Below are 20,978 nucleotides of genomic sequence, written 5' to 3'. Positions count from 1 at the left end.
TGGACGCACGCGTTTAACTAGACGTGTGTGTGTGTGGACGCACGCGTTTATCTAGAAGTGTGTGTGTGTGTGGACGCACGCGTTTATCTAGAAGTGTGTGTGTGTGTGGACGCACGCGTTTATCTAGACGTGTGTGTGTGGACGCACGCGTTTATCTAGACGTGTGTGTGTGTGTGTGGACGCACGCGTTTATCTAGACGTGTGTGTGTGTGTGTGTGTGTGTGGACGCACGCGTTTATCTAGACGTGTGTGTGTGTGTGTGTGGACGCACGCGTTTATCTAGACGTGTGTGTGTGTGTGTGTGTGTGGACGCACGCGTTTATCTAGACGTGTGTGTGTGTGTGTGTGTGTGTGTGTGTGGACGCACGCGTTTATCTAGACGTGTGTGTGTGTGTGTTTGTGTGTGGACGCACGCGTTTATCTAGACGTGTGTGTGTGTGTGTGTGTGTGGACGCACGCGTTTATCTAGACGTGTGTGTGTGTGTGGACGCACGCGTTTATCTAGACGTGTGTGTGTGTGGACGCACGCGTTTATCTAGACGTGTGTGTGTGTGTGGACGCACGCGTTTATCTAGACGTGTGTGTGTGTGTGGACGCACGCGTTTATCTAGACGTGTGTGTGTGTGTGGACGCACGCGTTTATCTAGACGTGTGTGTGTGTGTGGACGCACGCGTTTATCTAGACGTGTGTGTGTGTGTGGACGCACGCGTTTATCTAGACGTGTGTGTGTGTGTGGACGCACGCGTTTATCTAGACGTGTGTGTGTGGACGCACGCGTTTATCTAGACGTGTGTGTGTGTGTGTGGACGCACGCGTTTATCTAGACGTGTGTGTGTGTGTGTGGACGCACGCGTTTATCTAGACGTGTGTGTGTGTGTGTGGACGCACGCGTTTATCTAGACGTGTGTGTGTGTGGACGCACGCGTTTATCTAGACGTGTGTGTGTGTGGACGCACGCGTTTATCTAGACGTGTGTGTGTGTGGACGCACGCGTTTATCTAGACGTGTGTGTGTGTGTGTGGACGCACGCGTTTATCTAGACGTGTGTGTGTGTGTGTGGACGCACGCGTTTATCTAGGTGTGTGTGTGTGTGTGGACGCACGCGTTTATCTAGACGTGTGTGTGTGTGTGTGGACGCACGCGTTTATCTAGACGTGTGTGTGTGTGTGGACGCACGCGTTTATCTAGACGTGTGTGTGTGGACGCACGCGTTTATCTAGACGTGTGTGTGTGTGTGTGTGTGTGTGTGTGCGGACGCACGCGTTTAACTAGACGTGTGTGTGTGTGTGTGTGGACGCACGCTTTTATCTAGACGTGTTTGTGTGTGCGGACGTGTGTGTGTGTGTGTGTGTGTGTGTGTGTGTGTGTGTGTGTGTGTGTGTGTGTGTGTTTGTGTGTGCGGACGCACGCGTTTAACTAGACGTGTGTGTGTGTGTGTGTGTGCGGACGCACGCGTTTAACTAGACGTGTGTGTGTGTGTGTGTGTGGACGCACGCTTTTATCTAGACGTGTTTGTGTGTGTGGACGCACGCCTTTATCTAGACGTGTTTGTGTGTGTGGACGCACGCCTTTATCTAGGTGTGTGTGTGTGTGTGTGGACGCACGAGTTTAACTAGACGTGTGTTCGTGGACGCACGCGTTTAACTAGACGTGTGTGTGTGGACGCACGCGTTTAACTAGACGTGTGTGTGTGGACGCACGCGTTTAACTAGACGTGTGTGTGGACGCACGCGTTTAACTAGACGTGTGTGTGGACGCACGCGTTTAACGAGACGTGTGTGTGTGTGTGGACGCACGCGTTTATCTAGGTGTGTGTGTGGACGCACGCGTTTATTTAGACGTGTGTGTGTGTGTGTGTGGACGCACGCGTTTATTTAGACGTGTGTGTGTGTGTGTGTGGACGCACGCGTTTAACTAGACGTGTGTGTGTGTGTGTGGACGCACGCGTTTAACTAGACGTGTGTGTGTGTGTGTGTGTGTGTGTGTGGACGCACGCGTTTATCTAGACGTGTGTGTGTGTGTGGACGCACGCGTTTATCTAGACGTGTGTGTGTGTGTGTGTGTGCGTGGAGGCACGCGTTTAACTAGACGTGTGTGTGTGTGTGTGCGTGGAGGCACGCGTTTAACTAGACGTGTGTGTGTGGAGGCACGCGTTTATCTAGACGTGTGTGTGTGTGTGTGTGTGTACGCACGCAGTTAACTAGACGTGTGTGTGTGTGTGTGTGTGTGTGTGTGTGTGTGGACGCACGCGTTTAACTAGACGTGTGTGTGTGTGGACGCACGCGTTTATCTAGACGTGTGTGTGGACGCACGCGTTTATCTAGGTGTGTGTGTGTGTGTTTGGACGCACACGTTTATCTTGACGTTTGTGTGTGTGTGTGTGTGGACGCACGCGTTTATCTAGACGTGTGTGTGTGTGTGTGTGTGTGTGGACGCACGCGTTTATCTAGACGTGTGTGTGTGTGTGTGTGTGTGTGGACGCACGCGTTTATCTAGACGTGTGTGTGTGTGTGTGGACGCACGCGTTTATCTAGACGTGTGTGTGGACGCACGCGTTTATCTAGACGTGTGTGTGTGTGTGTGTGTGTGTGGACGCACGCGTTTATCTAGACGTTTGTGTGTGTGTGTGGACGCACGCGTTTAACTAGACGTGTGTGTGTGTGTGGACGCACGCGTTTAACGAGACGTGTGTGTGGACGCACGCGTTTATCTAGGTGTGTGTGTGGACGCACGCGTTTATTTAGACGTGTGTGTGTGTGTGGACGCACGCGTTTATCTAGACGTGTGTGTGTGTGTGGTGTGTGTGTGTGTGTGGACGCACGCGTTTAACTAGACGTGTGTGTGTGTGGACGCACGCGTTTATCTAGACGTGTGTGTGTGTGTGGACGCACGCGTTTATCTAGACGTGTGTGTGGACGCACGCGTTTATCTAGACGTGTGTGTGTGTGTGTGGACGCACGCGTTTATCTAGACGTGTGTGTGTGTGTGGACGCACGCGTTTATCTAGACGTGTGTGTGTGTGGACGCACGCGTTTATCTAGACGTGTGTGTGTGTGGACGCACGCGTTTATCTAGACGTGTGTGTGTGTGTGTGTGTGGACGCACGCGTTTATCTAGACGTGTGTGTGTGTGTGTGTGTGGACGCACGCGTTTATCTAGACGTGTGTGTGTGTGTGTGTGTGGACGCACGCGTTTATCTAGACGTGTGTGTGTGTGTGTGTGTGGACGCACGCGTTTATCTAGACGTGTGTGTGTGTGTGTGGACGCACGCGTTTATCTAGACGTGTGTGTGTGTGGACGCACGCGTTTATCTAGACGTGTGTGTGTGTGGACGCACGCGTTTATCTAGACGTGTGTGTGTGTGTGTGGACGCACGCGTTTATCTAGACGTGTGTGTGTGGACGCACGCGTTTATCTAGACGTGTGTGTGTGTGGACGCACGCGTTTATCTAGACGTGTGTGTGTGTGTGTGTGGACGCACGCGTTTATCTAGACGTGTGTGTGTGTGTGTGTGGACGCACGCGTTTATCTAGACGTGTGTGTGTGTGTGTGTGGACGCACGCGTTTATCTAGACGTGTGTGTGTGTGTGTGTGGACGCACGCGTTTATCTAGACGTGTGTGTGTGTGTGTGGACGCACGCGTTTATCTAGACGTGTGTGTGTGTGTGGACGCACGCGTTTATCTAGACGTGTGTGTGTGTGTGTGTGTGGACGCACGCGTTTATCTAGACGTGTGTGTGTGTGTGGACGCACGCGTTTATCTAGACGTGTGTGTGTGTGTGTGGACGCACGCGTTTATCTAGACGTGTGTGTGTGGACGCACGCGTTTATCTAGACGTGTGTGTGTGTGTGTGTGTGTGTGGACGCACGCGTTTATCTAGACGAGTGTGTGTGTGTGTGTGTGTGCGGACGCACGCGTTTAACTAGACGTGTGTGTGTGTGTGTGTGTGGACGCACGCTTTTATCTAGACGTGTTTGTGTGTGCGGACGCACGCGTTTAACTAGACGTGTGTGTGTGTGTGTGTGTGTGTGTGTGTGTTTGTGTGTGCGGACGCACGCGTTTAACTTGACGTGTGTGTGTGTGTGTGTGTGTGCGGACGCACGCGTTTAACTAGACGTGTGTGTGTGTGTGTGTGTGTGTGGACGCACGCTTTTATCTAGACGTGTTTGTGTGTGTGGACGCACGCCTTTATCTAGACGTGTTTGTGTGTGTGGACGCACGCCTTTATCTAGGTGTGTGTGTGTGTGTGGACGCACGAGTTTAACTAGACGTGTGTTCGTGGACGCACGCGTTTAACCAGACGTGTTTAACTATACGTCAGTGTCAGTCGGCACCAGTGATTACCGCCCCATTTCATTAGCATCCACAGGGAGTTACATCTGTCTCAAACCCAGCATGCTTCTCAACATCACACCGCGGGAGAGAGGCGCAGACAGTAGGCAACGGCCTCGTTTACATGAGTTATAAGGATGAGTGTTCTCTCTCTGCAGGAAGCAGTGTCCTCTGAGAGGATGAGGGTGATGGGTGGTGTTAATTTTACAACAGTACACATTGTATCAGGACGTAGTCTATTAACAGACACAGCCCTCCCTGGCTTCATTTCCATTTTGTTTCCCGAAAGCTCGTTTTCATTTCATATCCTCCCTTTGTGAAGACCGACTCCTCATCCCTCCTGCTATGAGTGTGACCTCCGTATGTAGTCTTAACTCTGATTATAGCACTGCTGCCTTGACTGATAAGTTGTCAGCAAGCTCTTGAATTGCATCTTTATCCCTACAATGAAAATCTGTTTTGATAAAATAATGGTGATTGCCTGTGCGAGCGTTGATCTGTTAGAATAGTTGGGTAGAAGTGTAACCCCTGTAATTGCTTGCTCCCTTAGGTGAGACATGTTCCTTTTGATGTTTCAGCGGCTGGTTTAAATAAACTGCCTTTTACTGTATAGTGTTTCCAATCCTGCTTATGTGTTCAGAAATGTTGAACAAAAGTCTAGGGCACCTCCTAGTCTGTGTTCACCTCCTCAGTCTGATCTCCACAGAATCAAGAGAGATTAGCTACAGTAGGTTGGGCCCTGATGTTCTGCTGACCATGTGACCAGACCAGGATAATCTTAAGACCCAGTTATAGTCTACAACCATCTCTATGGCTACAACTGGGCCTGGTAAAGGTAGAGCTCTGATCCTTTCAGAGCAATACCACTGATTTCCCATCAACCCTCCCTTTTTCTTGTCCTGCAGGATCACGTTGAAACAGAGAAGCTGCTGGGCCGAGACAACGTGAACCAGGAGGCTCTTCTGTCCTACGCCCGTGAGGCGGCCGACTTTGGCACCAACTACCAGTTGCCCTCTCTAGACTACGCCATCAACCACTGCAGCCAGCCCGACGTGGCCATGTTCGACTTCACCTGCATGTACGCCTCGGAGAATGCAGCTCTGGTCAGGGAGAAGTACGGACACCAGCTACTTGTGTCCCTGGTGGGGGACAGTCTACTGGAGGTGAGGGGGGGTTGACTTCATACTAGATGTTGTACTGTTATGGGTGAAATGTATACGCACAACTAGGTTGTATCAAATCCTGTTTCAACTTGTTTGAAGAAACAAATGTGGGAATGGTTTTCTGTGGATTGTTTTCCTTTGGGATGGTTCCAGTAGATCAGATGAGCATGGTTTTCCCCACACATTCCCTATTGACAGATTCTGAACATTTCTTGTTTGCTTTTGTCGCTCAACTACTAGTGTGTCTCCTGAATGAATTGACCCTGTACATGTTCTCTTTCTCTAGCCCTTCTGGCCCATGGGGACTGGCTGTGCTCGAGGCTTCCTGGCTGCCTTTGACACGGTGTGGATGGTGAGGGGCTGGGTGCAGGGCAAGACCCCCCTGGAGATCCTGGCAGAAAGGTACTACAGCAGGCTGACGGATGTGACTGGAGTAATATGTACGTCCACACACAGACCTAATGGGATGAGCTTCTACTACTTCATCCATAATGATGAGAAACTGGTTTCAGTAACTGAAAAAATTGCTGTCAGGTGTCTACATTCAAATTGGGATTAGATCTATGTTACAGGTTAGTAAATGTTTGGTTATTCTATTAGTGGACGTTAAGGTAATTGTTTTTATTTGTAACTTTTTTTGTGGTGTTTACTGTTCCGCTGTGTAACAGGTCATCTGTTGTTTGGCTTTTAACAGAAACTGAATGATCATCTTCTGTTACGTTTTGTAGGGAGTCTCTCTACAGGCTATTACCCCAAACAACGACAGAGAACATCTCAAAGAACTTTGAGCAGTACACCATTGACCCGGTAACACGGTACCCCAACCTCAACTCCAGCTGTGTGAAGCCACATCAGGTCTGTCTGAGATGGAGAGTACCTCACACTCTAAACAGGTTTTATTTTCATGTTAAAGAAACTCATCACGCGAACTCTCTCTCTCTCAGGTGTGTCATCTGTTTATAAACGGGCAGCAGGACTCCTATCCTCTGGAACGCTGTGGACCCACGCATAGATCTGTCAGTCTCTCCAGACGAGGTGAGTCGTCACGAAAACAGACTGACCACAGTCTGAGACTTGTCATTTTCTCAGCCCGTCATCTCTGCCTAACCCAGGTGTGGTGGATCATCCTCTAATCGTATCACAGGCTCAGACACAGCCAGGACATAGAAATATTACGCCTGCACGTCCACCCATCATGGATCATTGACTTGAATGGGAACGTCCGTTCTACAGGTAGCCTAGTGGTTAAGAGCGTTGGGCTAGTAACCGAAAGGTCGCTGTTCAGTCTGCTAGGGGATTCGAACCAATCTGTTGTTGTGCCCTCGAGCAAGGCACTAAACGCTAATTGCTCTGGATAGGAGTGTCTGCTAAATGACTAGTTGTATTTCTATGGGGCGGGAGCTGACCGTGAGGATCGGTCATTAGGACTTCTATCTGGTTATCCAATAATCTTACCTCAGCTGACAGTTAAGGCATTGTTCCTTTTATTATCACAGTTACAGGCTGGCACATTAAACAGGGTCAAACATGCCCAACAAAAGCGTGTGCTGGCCTACGCTCCCCTTCCCTCATACTCCCTTAACTTTGAGGTGTTATTACACCACTGTGATGTCTATGAACAGTAGCCTGGTGTGTTTATCTTTCTCTGTGGCTTTTGTTATTTGGTGAGGATGTCAGTGATTGGCTGACTGATTGGTTGACCCCTCTTCTTCCAGAGTCGGACATCCGGCCAAGCCGCCTCCTCACCTGGTGTCAGAAGCAGACTCGGGGTTATAGAGGCGTGGACGTCACCAACCTCACCACCTCCTGGAAGAGTGGCCTGGCGCTCTGTGCTCTTATACACCTCATCCGGCCTGACCTCATGTGAGAGAACACACACATGGATATACATTGTATACACACACACACACACACACACACACAGTCGTTGTCTTATCACCATCATCAAAGCACACACTGATTATCATCTTGTCTGTGACCATGCACTGCCTTTGGTTCTGTCACATGTTATGCTGTTGAATGTCAACAGTGGCCTTGATTATACTGTTGACAAAACTTCTGTTAAACTTAAGGTGTGGGACTCAAGTTACAAACTGTCCAATATGTCCTGAACTTTGTAGGAAACAACTAGATTTGTCTTAAGTAGAGAAATGGCCTAAACCACACAAAGGAAAGAGCATTTGGATATCATATTGAACTCTAAATGTTTATAAAGCATTTGAACTTCCAGTATTGGATACTGACGGCACTTATGAGGAGCTCCACGCCTTGAAATGTTTCCGGTTTACCTAAATGTCAAATGGGTTTTATCCCTTACGCTGTGTCAAATGGGGGTTTATCCCTTACGCTGTGTCAAATGGGGGTTTTATCCCTTACGCTGTGTCAGATGGGTTTATATCCCTTACGCTGTGTCAGATGGGTTTTTATCCCTTACGCTGTGTCAAATGGGTTTTTATCCCTTACGCTGTGTCAAATGGGGTTTTATCCCTTACGCTGTGTCAAATGGGGTTTTATCCCTTACGCTGTGTCAGATGGGTTTTATCCCTTACGCTGTGTCAAATGGGTTTTATCCCTTACGCTGTGTCAAATGGGTTTTATCCCTTACGCTGTGTCAAATGGGGGTTTATCGCTTACGCTGTGTCAAATGGGGGGTTTATCCCTTACGCTGTGTCAAATGGGGGTTTATCCCTTACGCTGTGTCAGATGGGTTTTATCCCTTACGCTGTGTCAGATGGGTTTTATCCCTTACGCTGTGTCAAATGGGTTTTATCCCTTACGCTGTGTCAAATGGGGTTTTATCCCTTACGCTGTGTCAAATGGGTTTTATCCCTTACGCTGTGTCAGATGGGTTTTATCCCTTACGCTGTGTCAGATGGGTTTTATCCCTTACGCTGTGTCAAATGGGGTTTTATCCCTTACGCTGTGTCAAATGGGGGTTTATCCCTTACGCTGTGTCAAATGGGGGTTTATCCCTTACGCTGTGTCAGATGGGTTTTATCCCTTACGCTGTGTCAGATGGGTTTTTATCCCTTACGCTGTGTCAGATGGGTTTTTATCCCTTACGCTGTGTCAGATGGGGGTTTATCCCTTACGCTGTGTCAAATGGGGGTTTATCCCTTACGCTGTGTCAAATGGGGGTTTATCCCTTACGCTGTGTCAAATGGGGGTTTATCCCTTACGCTGTGTCAGATGGGTTTTATCCCTTACGCTGTGTCAGATGGGTTTTATCCCTTACGCTGTGTCAGATGGGTTTTTATCCCTTACGCTGTGTCAGATGGGTTTTTATCCCTTACGCTGTGTCAGATGGGGGTTTATCCCTTACGCTGTGTCAGATGGGGGTTTATCCCTTACGCTGTGTCAAATGGGGGTTTATCCCTTACGCTGTGTCAAATGGGGGTTTATCCCTTACGCTGTGTCAAATGGGGGTTTGTCCCTTACGCTGTGTCAAATGGGGGTTTTATCCCTTACGCTGTGTCAAATGGGGGTTTTATCCCTTACGCTGTGTCAAATGGGGGTTTTATCCCTTACGCTGTGTCAAATGGGGGTTTATCCCTTACGCTGTGTCAAATGGGGGTTTATCCCTTACGCTGTGTCAAATGGGGGTTTATCCCTTACGCTGTGTCAAATGGGGGTTTATCCCTTACGCTGTGTCAAATGGGGGTTTATCCCTTACGCTGTGTCAAATGGGGGTTTATCCCTTACGCTGTGTCAAATGGGGGTTTATCCCTTACGCTGTGTCAAATGGGGGTTTATCCCTTACGCTGTGTCAAATGGGGGTTTATCCCTTACGCTGTGTCAAATGGGGGTTTATCCCTTACGCTGTGTCAAATGGGGGTTTATCCCTTACGCTGTGTCAAATGGGGGTTTATCCCTTACGCTGTGTCAAATGGGGGTTTATCCCTTACGCTGTGTCAAATGGGGGGTTTATCCCTTACGCTGTGTCAAATGGGGGGTTTATCCCTTACGCTGTGTCAAATGGGGGGTTTATCCCTTACGCTGTGTCAAATGGGGGGTTTATCCCTTACGCTGTGTCAAATGGGGGGTTTATCCCTTACGCTGTGTCAAATGGGGGGTTTATCCCTTACGCTGTGTCAAATGGGGGGTTTATCCCTTACGCTGTGTCAAATGGGGGGTTTATCCCTTACGCTGTGTCAAATGGGGGGTTTATCCCTTACGCTGTGTCAAATGGGGGGTTTATCCCTTACGCTGTGTCAAATGGGGGGTTTATCCCTTACGCTGTGTCAAATGGGGGGTTTATCCCTTACGCTGTGTCAAATGGGGGGTTTATCCCTTACGCTGTGTCAAATGGGGGGTTTATCCCTTACGCTGTGTCAAATGGGGGGTTTATCCCTTACGCTGTGTCAAATGGGGGGTTTATCCCTTACGCTGTGTCAAATGGGGGTTTATCCCTTACGCTGTGTCAAATGGGGGTTTATCCCTTACGCTGTGTCAAATGGGGGTTTATCCCTTACGCTGTGTCAAATGGGGGTTTATCCCTTACGCTGTGTCAAATGGGGGTTTATCCCTTACGCTGTGTCAAATGGGGGTTTATCCCTTACGCTGTGTCGACGCAGTCTGAGCGGGCTGGGGGTGCAGTCGTGATGACCTTATCCCTCTGGCTCTAGCTCCTGATTGGGTAATCCCCCCCACCCACCTTCCTTTCTGTGTCACCGGTGCATGTGATTGGACGGTTCATTCTGAATGAATCCATTTTATTGAAAGGAAACATGTTCATAACATTACTATGGGCTGTTGCGAAGGGCCTTAGATCTCACCTTTTCAGTTCCCCTTTCATCACTCTGGTGTGGAAAGCAGAACGATTATAAAATGCATCATTAAACCAACAATCTCAACTTTATTGAGATCTTATAGGATGTAAACCTGATGCCTCATCTCTTTCTCTCTCTCCATCCTAGTGACTTTGACGCCCTGAATGAGGAGGACTCAGCCAAGAACAACCAGCTGGCCTTTGACATAGCAGAGCGTGAATTTGGTATCCAGCCTGTGACCACAGGGAAGGAGATGGCTCTGGACCAAGACCCAGACAAGCTGATGATGGTGCTGTACATCTCTAAGGTTTACGAGATGTTCCGCAACTCACCTGCATCCATCACTGGTAGGCTGTTGTTCTGGGTCGTTCTCTCATGCCTCATCTGATGCCACAGTACAACACGCTTTCAGAAGTAGCTACTGCACACACAGCCCCTGCTCAAGAGAGTCTACTTCCTGAAGCGCCAGAAATGTAAACTCCATGCACAACAGTTAAATAATGGAACCCGATATTCCGATATGTTACCTACCATACTACATATGGAAAATAATGTTGCTATAATGCCGACTATTCTCCATAAATTACTCCATAACTGTGGAGTTTTACTACTTCTAAGGTATGCTATATTTCAGTTACATGCAGTATTCTGAAGGTTAGATTGAGGTAAGCTTCAATCCATAATGAGGATGGTGTGTGACTGAGCGGTTATGACTTTGCGTCTGTCATGGTAGGATAGGATTGCATGTTACACATACAGTTGAAGTTGGAAGTTCACATACACCTTAGCCAAATACATTTAAACTCAGTTTTTCACATTTCCTGACATTTAATCCTAGTAAAAATTCCCTGTTTTAGGTCAGTTAGGATTACCACTTTATTTTAAGAATTTGAAATGTCAGAATAATAGTAGAGAATGATTTCAGCTTTTATTTCTTTGATCACATTCCCAGTGGGCCTTGCTCGCACACACATTTTCAGTTCTGCCCACACATTTTCTATAGGCTTGAGGTCAGGGCTTTTTGAGGGCCACTCCAATACCTTGACTTCGTTGTCCTTAAGCCATTTTGCCACAACTTTGGAAGTATGCTTGGGGTCATTGTCCATTTGGAAGACCCATTTGCGACCAAGCTTTAACTTCCTGACTGATGTCTTGATGTTGCTTCAATATATCCACATAATTTTCCTGCCTCATGATGCCATCTATTTTGTGAAGTGCACCAGTCCCTCCTGCAGCAAAGCACCCCCACAACATGATGCTGCCACCCCCGTGCTTCACGGTTGGGATGGTGTTCTTCAGCTTGCAAGCCTCCCCCTTTTTCCTCCAAATATAACAATGGTCATTATGGCCAAACATAACTATTTTTGTTTCATCAGACCAGAGGACGTTTCTCCAAAAAGTACAATCTTTGTCCCCATGTGCACTTGCAAACCATAGTCTGGCTTTTTTATGGTGGTTTTGGAGCAGTGGCTTCTTCCTTGCTGAGCAGCCTTTCAGGTTATGTTGATATAGGACTTTACTGTGGATATAGATACTTTTGTACCGGTTTCCTCCAGCATCTTCACAGGGCACTTTGCTGCTGTTCTGGGATTGATTTGCACTTTTTGCGCCACAGTACGTTCATCTCTAGGAGACAGAACGCGTCTCCTTCCTGTTTATACTTGTGTACTATTGTTTGTACAGATGAACATGGTACCTTCAGGCGTTTGGAAAGTGCTCCCAAGGATGAACCAGACTTGTGGTCCACAATTTACTTTCTGAGGTCTTGGCTGATTTCATTTGATTTTCCCATGATGTCAAGCAAAGAGGCACTGAGTTTGAACGTAGGCCTTGAAATACTTCCACAGGTACACCTCCAATTGACTCAAATGATGTCAATTAGTTGATCAGAAGCTTCTAAAGCTTTATTTTTAGCTTGGAACATTTTCTGTAATTTTCCAAGCTGTTTAAAGGCACAGTCAACTTAGTGTATGTAAACTTATGACCCACTGGAATTGTGATTAAGTGAAATAACCTGTCTGTTAACAATTGTTGGAAAAATTACTTGTCATGCACAGAGTAGATGTCCTAACTGACTTGCCAAAACTATAGTTTGTTAACAAGACATTTGTGGAGTGGTTAAAAAAACAAGGTTTAATGACTCCAACCTAAGTGTATGTAAACTGACAATTTCAACTGTACATGTAGGCCCCAGTTCAGGTCACCTCACGCTCGTGGTAATAATAATGCCTCTGAGCTATATGGCTGCCTTTATAGAATACAGAAGGTGTTATGGCATGCTATTCAACAAAAATACTAATGATTTAGCCAGATAATTGGTTAATGGGGGGAACTAATGGGTAATTCCCTCACAATAGTCTGACACTTGATTAATCATATTGAACCCGTTTCAAACTGGGGATACTGTAGTCTTGTTTGCTTTTATTTTCAGATTTCTCTATCTGGTTACCCTCTAGATTTGGCTTGACCTGGTTTGAATGGTTTAATACGGTATGTGTATTATAGTATATCACGTATCAAAATGCTCATTACAACACGCTGCTATGATTTGTTACAGGTACAAGGGAAATGGATGAGAACAATGAGGACTATTCATCCAAGTCTGCAAACTCAGTTTACAACTTAATGAACCAAACACAGCCAAGAAAGAGGATCCCAAAGGTAACATGAGCTCGCTCTCTCTCCCTCTGGCTCGCTCGCTCTCTCTCCCTCTGGCTCGCTCGCTCTCTCTCCCTCTGCTCGCTCGCTCTCTCTCCCTCTGCTCGCTCGCTCTCTCTCCCTCTGCTCGCTCGCTCTCTCTCCCTCCCTCTGCTCGCTCGCTCTCTCTCCCTCTGGCTCGCTCGCTCTCTCTCCCTCTGGCTCGCTCGCTCTCTCTCCCTCTGGCTCGCTCGCTCTCTCTCCCTCTGGCTCGCTCGCTCTCTCTCCCTCTGGCTCGCTCGCTCTCGCTCGCTCTCTCTCCCTCTGGCTCGCTCGCTCTCTCTCCATCTGGCTCGCTCGCTCTCTCTCCCTCTGGCTCGCTCGCTCTCTCTCCCTCTGGCTCGCTCGCTCTCTCTCCCTCTGGCTCGCTCGCTCTCTCTCCCTCTGGCTCGCTCGCTCTCTCTCCCTCTGGCTCGCTCGCTCTCTCTCCCTCTGGCTCGCTCGCTCTCTCTGGCTCTGGCTCGCTCGCTCGCTCTCTCTGGCTCTGGCTCGCTCGCTCGCTCTCTCTGGCTCTGGCTCGCTCGCTCGCTCGCTCTCTCTGGCTCTGGCTCGCTCGCTCGCTCGCTCTCTCTGGCTCTGGCTCGCTCGCTCGCTCGCTCTCTCTGGCTCTGGCTCGCTCGCTCGCTCGCTCTCTCTGGCTCTGGCTCGCTCGCTCGCTCGCTCTCTCTGGCTCTGGCTCGCTCGCTCGCTCGCTCTCTCTGGCTCTGGCTCGCTCGCTCGCTCGCTCTCTCTGGCTCTGGGCTCGCTGGCTCGCTCGCTCGCTCTCTCTGGCTCTGGCTCGCTCGCTCGCTCGCTCTCTCTGGCTCTGGCTCGCTCGCTCGCTCTCTCTGGCTCTGGCTCGCTCGCTCGCTCTCTCTGGCTCTGGCTCGCTCGCTCGCTCGCTCGCTCGCTCTCTCTCTCTGCTCGCTCGCTCGCTCTCTCTGGCTCTGGCTCGCTCGCTCGCTCGCTCTCTCTGGCTCTGGCTCGCTCGCTCGCTCTCTCTGGCTCTGGCTCGCTCGCTCTCTCCTCTCTGGCTCGCTCGCTCGCTCTCTCTCCCTCTGGCTCGCTCGCTCGCTCTCTCTCCTCTGGCTCGCTCGCTCGCTCTCTCTCCCTCTGGCTCGCTCGCTCTCTCTCTCTCCCTCTGGCTCGCTCGCTCGCTCTCTCTCCCTCTGGCTCGCTCGCTCTCTCTCTCTCCCTCTGGCTCGCTCGCTCGCTCTCTCTCCCTCTGGCTCGCTCGCTCGCTCTCTCTCCCTCTGGCTCGCTCGCTCGCTCTCTCTCCCTCTGGCTCGCTCGCTCGCTCTCTCTCCCTCTGGCTCGCTCGCTCGCTCTCTCTCCCTCTGGCTCGCTCGCTCGCTCTCTCTCCCTCTGGCTCGCTCGCTCGCTCTCTCTCCCTCTGGCTCGCTCGCTCGCTCTCTCTCCCTCTGGCTCGCTCGCTCGCTCTCTCTCCCTCTGGCTCGCTCGCTCGCTCTCTCTCCCTCTGGCTCGCTCGCTCGCTCTCTCTCCCTCTGGCTCGCTCGCTCGCTCTCTCTCCCTCTGGCTCGCTCGCTCGCTCTCTCTCCCTCTGGCTCGCTCGCTCGCTCTCTCTCCCTCTGGCTCGCTCGCTCGCTCTCTCTCCCTCTGGCTCGCTCGCTCGCTCTCTCTCTCTCTGGCTCGCTCGCTCGCTCTCTCTCCCTCTGGCTCGCTCGCTCGCTCTCTCTCCCTCTGGCTCGCTCGCTCGCTCTCTCTCCCTCTGGCTCGCTCGCTCGCTCTCTCTCCCTCTGGCTCGCTCGCTCGCTCTCTCTCCCTCTGGCTCGCTCGCTCGCTCTCTCTCCCTCTGGCTCGCTCGCTCGCTCGCTCTCCCCCTGGCTCGCTCGCCCTGGCTCGCTCGCTCGCTCGCTCTCCCCCTGGCTCGCTCGCCCTGGCTCGCTCGCTCGCTCGCTCTCCCCCTGGCTCGCTCGCCCTGGCTCGCTCGCTCGCTCGCTCTCCCCCTGGCTCGCTCGCCCCTGGCTCGCTCGCTCGCTCGCTCTCCCCCTGGCTCGCTCGCCCTCGCTCGCTCGCTCGCTCGCTCTCCCCCTGGCTCGCTCGCCCTGGCTCGCTCGCTCGCTCGCTCTCCCCCTGGCTCGCTCGCCCTGGCTCGCTCGCTCGCTCGCTCTCCCCCTGGCTCGCTCGCTCGCTCGCTCTCCCCCTGGCTCGCTCGCTCGCTCGCTCTCCCCCTGGCTCGCTCGCTCGCTCGCTCTCTCTCTCCCCCTGGCTCGCTCGCTCGCTCGCTCTCTCTCTCCCCCGCTCGCTCGCTCGCTCGCTCTCTCTCTCCCCCGCTCGCTCGCTCGCTCTCGCTCTCTCTCTCCCCCGCTCGCTCGCTCTCTCGCTCTCTCTCTCCCCCGCTCGCTCGCTCGCTCTCTCGCTCTCTCTCTCCCCCTGGCTCGCTCGCTCGCTCTCTCCCTCCCCCCCCCCGGCTCGCTCGCTCGCTCTCTCCCTCCCCCCCCCCGGCTCGCTCGCTCGCTCTCTCCCTCCCCCCCCCCGGCTCGCTCGCTCGCTCTCTCCCTCCCCCCCCCGGCTCGCTCGCTCGCTCTCTCCCTCCCCCCCCCGGCTCGCTCGCTCGCTCTCTCCCTCCCCCCCCGGCTCGCTCGCTCGCTCTCTCCCTCCCCCCCGGCTCGCTCGCTCGCTCTCTCCCTCCCCCCCGGCTCGCTCGCTCGCTCTCGCTCTCCCCCCCGGCTCGCTCGCTCGCTCTCGCTCCCCCCCGGCTCGCTCGCTCTCGCTCCCCCCCGGCTCGCTCGCTCTCGCTCCCCCCCGGCTCGCTCGCTCTCGCTCCCCCCCCGGCTCGCTCGCTCGCTCTCGCTCCCCCCCGGCTCGCTCGCTCGCTCTCGCTCCCTACGTCAAGTGTTTGTCAATGTAAGTGCATGTTAACTTTGCAGATAAAAGCAATTCCTCTGTGCCGATAGGAAAGTAGATAAGGTATGTGAATGAGAGATAATCCAGATCTTACAAGGCATACGTTCTTATGGATAACCCTCAGACTCCATAACTTTTGATTGTGACGTGAATGAGGGTAAAATAAACTGGTGTATTTTGTACTGCCTTTTCCTCGCAGGATGACAAGAGGCTGGAGGAAGATGACCCAATGAGCAAAAGACGAAGAAAGGGCAACTACTTAGAGGAGGTGTGTTTAGTAGCAACAAGTATATCTCTATCACGAGTATGGCTTTAGATGGCACAATTTTAGTGTTGTTAAAGGGACTGCTCATTCATTTGGCACTTTATCTCCATGGCTGGTTATGTCTCCAGTTGTCCTGTCAGAGTGCCCCCCCTGCAGGTGAGGGCGGAGAGCAGAGTAAGGTGCGCTCCATGGCCACCCAGCTGCTGGCCAAGATTGAGGAGAATGCAGCGCCTGGCGGTGCCCTGCGCAATAAGGTGAGCAGCTGTACTGTTCTCTGACCAGAAGGGTCAATGGTATGGTCCCTGTACGCTGTGCTGCGTAGAGACTGTGACAAATATCCCAGTAATGCAGGTAACGTGTATGGTTGCATACTGACTATACTCAATGCGCTCAGTGCTTATGGTTACTGTAAGACTATTCAGTTCTAGACTCTGTATGTTGGCCCAACATCATACTACCATTAAGACTGAATGTTCATGTTGTCCGTACGTTTCTTCTGATGGCTATCTGGTTTTAGAATCTTTACCACTGTACGAGTGCTTGCCGGCAGTCTTTTCAAATGTTTATGAAATTGTATTTTTATTTAGGAGGAGGTTGTGCATTTTAAACCATGATACAAAAGAGAATACAGTATGATTTGGAAAGGACTGTGAGTGGCTGTTAGCAGAACATCTGTTCAAATACTCTAACTAAATGCCTTGAAATATCTGATTATGGCATTGAATGCCATGGAACACATGCAGTGTAATGGATGACCGCAGTGTGTGGTTTTGAATGGTAGTACAGAAACCAATCATTCTGTACTGCTTTCTCTGGTTTTTCCTATTCCTTCTGCTCTGTCCTGCTCCTCTTTCCCTTCCTGCATTTTCTGTCTGCTGCTCTGTCAGTCTGATTGGGACTCTGATTCAAGCCTTCCTTCATCTCCTTCTCTGGATATGGAGAGCCCTCGCTTCACTAAGCCCAAGGAACAGCCCCCTCCCCCTGCGCCCCAAGTGGCAGGTACAGCCAAATCACCCAAGCTGACCCAGGAAGGGTCAGCTACTGCGTTATAAACCCAATAATGTAGTTTAAAAATCCCCCAACCCCTAACCTATAGCCTACGATAACAAAATAATCAATGGTTAAAAATCACCATAGTCGAGGACAAAAGTCTTTGAAAATACACCCCTTTTACACCACTCACTGTAGACATTGATGACCATGGAGGTTCGCCCTCTACTGGCTGGAGGTCAGTTCTTCTTTACACATTGCCTTGTGTGTACGTCTGCTTTCAGCCCTCCATCTATATGCGACTCTTAGAAGAGCCTGCAGCCGTGGCGCAACCCACTGCCCTTCACATTCCAACAAGGTCCTGGAGTCCTCCACAGGATGATCAAACACAGGCCTCTCAGCGCACAGAGTTCGACCAGCAGAGAGTGAGGATTCCACGCACCGAAACCCCAGACGATGTAGATTACCCAGAACACCCCTCTCCTGACCCCACAGGGATGAGACAGTGCCTAGAGAAGCTGGAGGACAAGATGAACCAGGTGACCATGAGCCCATGGTCTGTCTGTCTGGACATAGCATGTCAGCTCCATTCAGCCATACACTCAGTAAAACAATGCTTGTGTGGGTAATGGATTTAAGCCCATTCAACATGGTAAATCCAATTCTGCCTTAGCCACAAAAGTCTAGCAGACTGCGCAACACGCAAACAAAAACACCAATGTTCGAAAGGTACAACATTGCTAAATGGTATTTTATACCCCACATCATCAACTTAACTGTGGATTATAATTGCTGTTCAGTATTTGTTTTTACTTATCCATTTCCTGCAGATTGACTTTCACACTTGTTTTTTTTCCTTTACCCTTTTGCCGTTCTTCAGAAAAAAGTGCAAACTGTAACGACTAGGGAGTTTAACAGAAAGAGTATAAAGGCTCTCCTTTATCCTTTATTCTGTTAAACTCCCTAGTCGTTACAGTTTGCACTTTTTTCTGAAGAATGGCAAAAGGGTAAAGGTGTGCTCCTGTGATTTATGTTCCCTGGGTCCGAGACTCCTCAAGTGAAAGAGTATAAGGTGAAAGTGTTGTGCTGCCCCTCGCCTGCCTGCTTGTCTTCCCATCTAGGAAATGAGGAACAGTAATGTTTGTGTCCCTGGACATGAGTTCTGTTTGACTGCCTCACCCTGTTTGGAATAATAAAATGTCACCAGTCAAACCTACTCACATATACTGAGAGTGGAGAACGTTGTTGAAGTCTAACAGCTTGATAATCCATTTTAAGTCCATTTAGTGGCAGAGATTGTTTTCTTGCACAATGTTTTGTTTCCATGGTGTTGCAGTTCTGAGAATTCCAGGTCAGGTGACCTCCCTCTGCATGATGATCGTGCTCTGTGAAGATACTAATGAGTGAATGTTCATATCTTCACTAGAAAAGATAAAGGTTGAGCTGTTGAATTTTTCTTGAACTTATATTTAGTATCAAGGTGGGATGTGAAGGGTTAGATGTCTTGGAGATTTCTCAAATTTCTCTAGTTTTTTTTCTGCAGACGAATCTATCTACCTCTGTCTCAGGAGCCCTCTCTCACTTCAATCCACCCTGTCCCTGAACCCTCTGCTCTTTCCTACTTCTCTTCTCTTACCCCAACATCTCCTGTGCACTCAGACAGCTCCTTGTTGCGCTCCTCAGTGACCATGTAAAACTTAAAATATCAGCTCACTATGACCGTGTTTGTTGGTTTTAGTGCAATGGAAGTGCTGCATCAGGTAGACTCATTTAAAAAGCCAATCGAACGTTCTGTGAGTTATCAAGCTGAACTCGTCAAGCCTGACAGTTCTACCGAACAGGTAGCAGTAATATGAAATGCATTGGAACAGGTAGCAGTAATATGAAATGCATTGGAACAGGTAGCAGTAATATGAAATGCATTGGAACAGGTAGCAGTAATATGAAATGCATTGGAACAGGTAGCAGTAATATGAAATGCATTGGAACAGGTAGCAGTAATATGAAATGCATTGGAAGTGTAAAAATAGAGGAAAGACTCATTCAAAAGCCAATCAATCGGAGTTCTTTTTTTTATTTAAGTAGGCAAGTCCGTAATCTTATTTACAATGACGGCCTACCGGGGAACAGTGGGTTAACTTCTTGTTCAGGGGCAGAACAACCGATTTTATTCGGTTACTAGCCCAACGCTCTAACCACTAGGCTACCTGCCACCCCAGAATGAAGCTTATGAAGCTGACCCGTTAGAAGTCCACCGAACCGGTATCGGTAAACTTGTTCTCTCTGCAGTTGAAATGTAAGAATAGAAGAGACTGTCAGCTCACACTGACCATGTTTTATTTAGCTTTTAGTGCAATGGGAATGCTGAGACTAGAATAATTTGACCTGAGGGTTATCAAGCTGAACCCTTAGTCTGCCCAATGGGTATCAGTAAAAATGTGAAATGTAAGAATAGACAAAAGATTCTTAGAGTGTAAGTCTATTAAATCAGCTCACTCTTACCGTGTTCTTATTGGTTTTAGTGCAATGAGAGTGCTGCACCAAGTAGAATGATTCAAAAAACAATTGTTCGATCTGAATACTGTCCAGCTGAGCCCTCTCAGCCTGCCAAACAGGCAGCAGTAACTGTCTGCATGATTTCTGCATCGCTGTTGTCTGAGTAGAAATACATTTCTCTATTTTCCTTGATCTATCCTTTCTTGATCCTTTCTTTCCCCTCTCTTCCTCCTTTTGTCTGCCTCTATGCTGCTCCCTCCCTCGACCTCTGACTGGGCTCTGTTAGCGGACAGTTGGGAAGGTATCGTCTCACATAGGTGCCAGGGCTGAAACTCTAGCCATCCTCTATGCAACTGACCACAGGCCTAATGCCTCGCCGGTCAGCACAGTGTGACTAACGATTGTGTTTGTGCCAACACAGCCCAGTGGGAAAAAACATCACAAGACACACAAACAAAAGAGGGCTCTATATTGATTACCAGCCCAAGGCCTCTAATACCAACTTCAGGAGTGTTGGTAGCCATCTACACAACAACAAAGTCATGCCTACTGCTTCTGGATACTACATCTGTTACTAGTAGAAAAGAGGGACTGTGTACTGTCAAGCATTCTGACCTGAATCTTGTGGTGAATTCTACACAAAACACCATGGCTCATGACTGGAAAGGCCTCCAGGGGCCACAGCGATGGGAACTCCATGCACTCATGTGGGTGTCTGTTCACACAGGGTTTTGCCCCACTTCAGGTCTTCAATTCTCGAGCGGTAAACAGCATTTTGCTTTGCCACACTATGCAGGAAAAGCAAAATGCAAGCAAGTGCAGAGCCTTGCCAAGCTACCGTATTTGACTAGTTTTCTGCTATGGTCCAGTGAATTGTTGATTTCATCATCATGATCATCTCTCACTGTGCTGGATAAATTCCTTAATAATATTACACCTCAAGTTTTAAGTTCCCATTTCATTAAATATTATTCAGTTTTTGCCTTCAGAATAACAGGGACCATTGAAAGGTATGACTTATTCCTCATGGCCTTATTACTAATCTGGTTAGGTTATATTGTACTTGGTGTTACTCTTCAGTCTGGATGGTTCTCTGAGGGCTCCCGAGTGGCGCAGCGGTCTAAGGCACTGCATCTCAGTGCTAGAGGTGTCACTGCAGACCCTGGTTAGATTCCAGGCTGAATCACAACCGGCCGTGATTGGAGTCCCATAGGGCAGCGCACAATTTGCCCAGCGTCATCCAGGTTGAGGTTTGGCCGGGGTAGGCCGTCACTGTAAATAAGAATTTGTTCTTAATGGATTTGCTTAGTTTAATAAAGGTTAAATAAATAAATGAAATGCTCACTAGTCCTATCCCACTGCCTGCCTTAACATCCACATTAGGGTTACATGTTAACTTATTAAGTGGTCATACCAC

The 20,978-nt window shown here is 49.7% G+C and overlaps 1 protein-coding gene across 5 annotated transcripts in view; it reads left to right on the top strand.

Moving 5' to 3' along the window:
• mical2b (microtubule associated monooxygenase, calponin and LIM domain containing 2b) overlaps nt 1–20,978 on the top strand; it is an 84,860-nt gene that overhangs the window by 40,847 nt on the left and 23,035 nt on the right. For 3 of the 5 annotated variants that reach the window (XM_029759036.1, XM_029759034.1, XM_029759035.1), the window contains exons 8-17: nt 5,240–5,497; nt 5,784–5,899; nt 6,226–6,352; nt 6,442–6,532; nt 7,213–7,360; nt 10,414–10,613; nt 12,824–12,927; nt 16,010–16,078; nt 16,204–16,329; nt 17,350–17,604. In XM_029759036.1, coding sequence (XP_029614896.1) covers nt 5,240–5,497; nt 5,784–5,899; nt 6,226–6,352; nt 6,442–6,532; nt 7,213–7,360; nt 10,414–10,613; nt 12,824–12,927; nt 16,010–16,078; nt 16,204–16,329; nt 17,350–17,604 — 1,494 coding nt within the window. Of the gene's footprint in view, nt 1–5,239; nt 5,498–5,783; nt 5,900–6,225; nt 6,353–6,441; nt 6,533–7,212; nt 7,361–10,413; nt 10,614–12,823; nt 12,928–16,009; nt 16,079–16,203; nt 16,330–16,962; nt 17,075–17,349; nt 17,605–20,978 lie in introns of those variants that run through there. The other 2 variants (XM_029759038.1, XM_029759037.1) reach the window with 2 other exon arrangements.

Source organism: Salmo trutta, chromosome 7 (assembly GCF_901001165.1).
Source record: "Salmo trutta chromosome 7, fSalTru1.1, whole genome shotgun sequence".
Taxonomy (NCBI): Eukaryota; Metazoa; Chordata; class Actinopteri; order Salmoniformes; family Salmonidae; genus Salmo; species Salmo trutta.
This window is presented reverse-complemented; position numbering and strand designations above follow the sequence as displayed.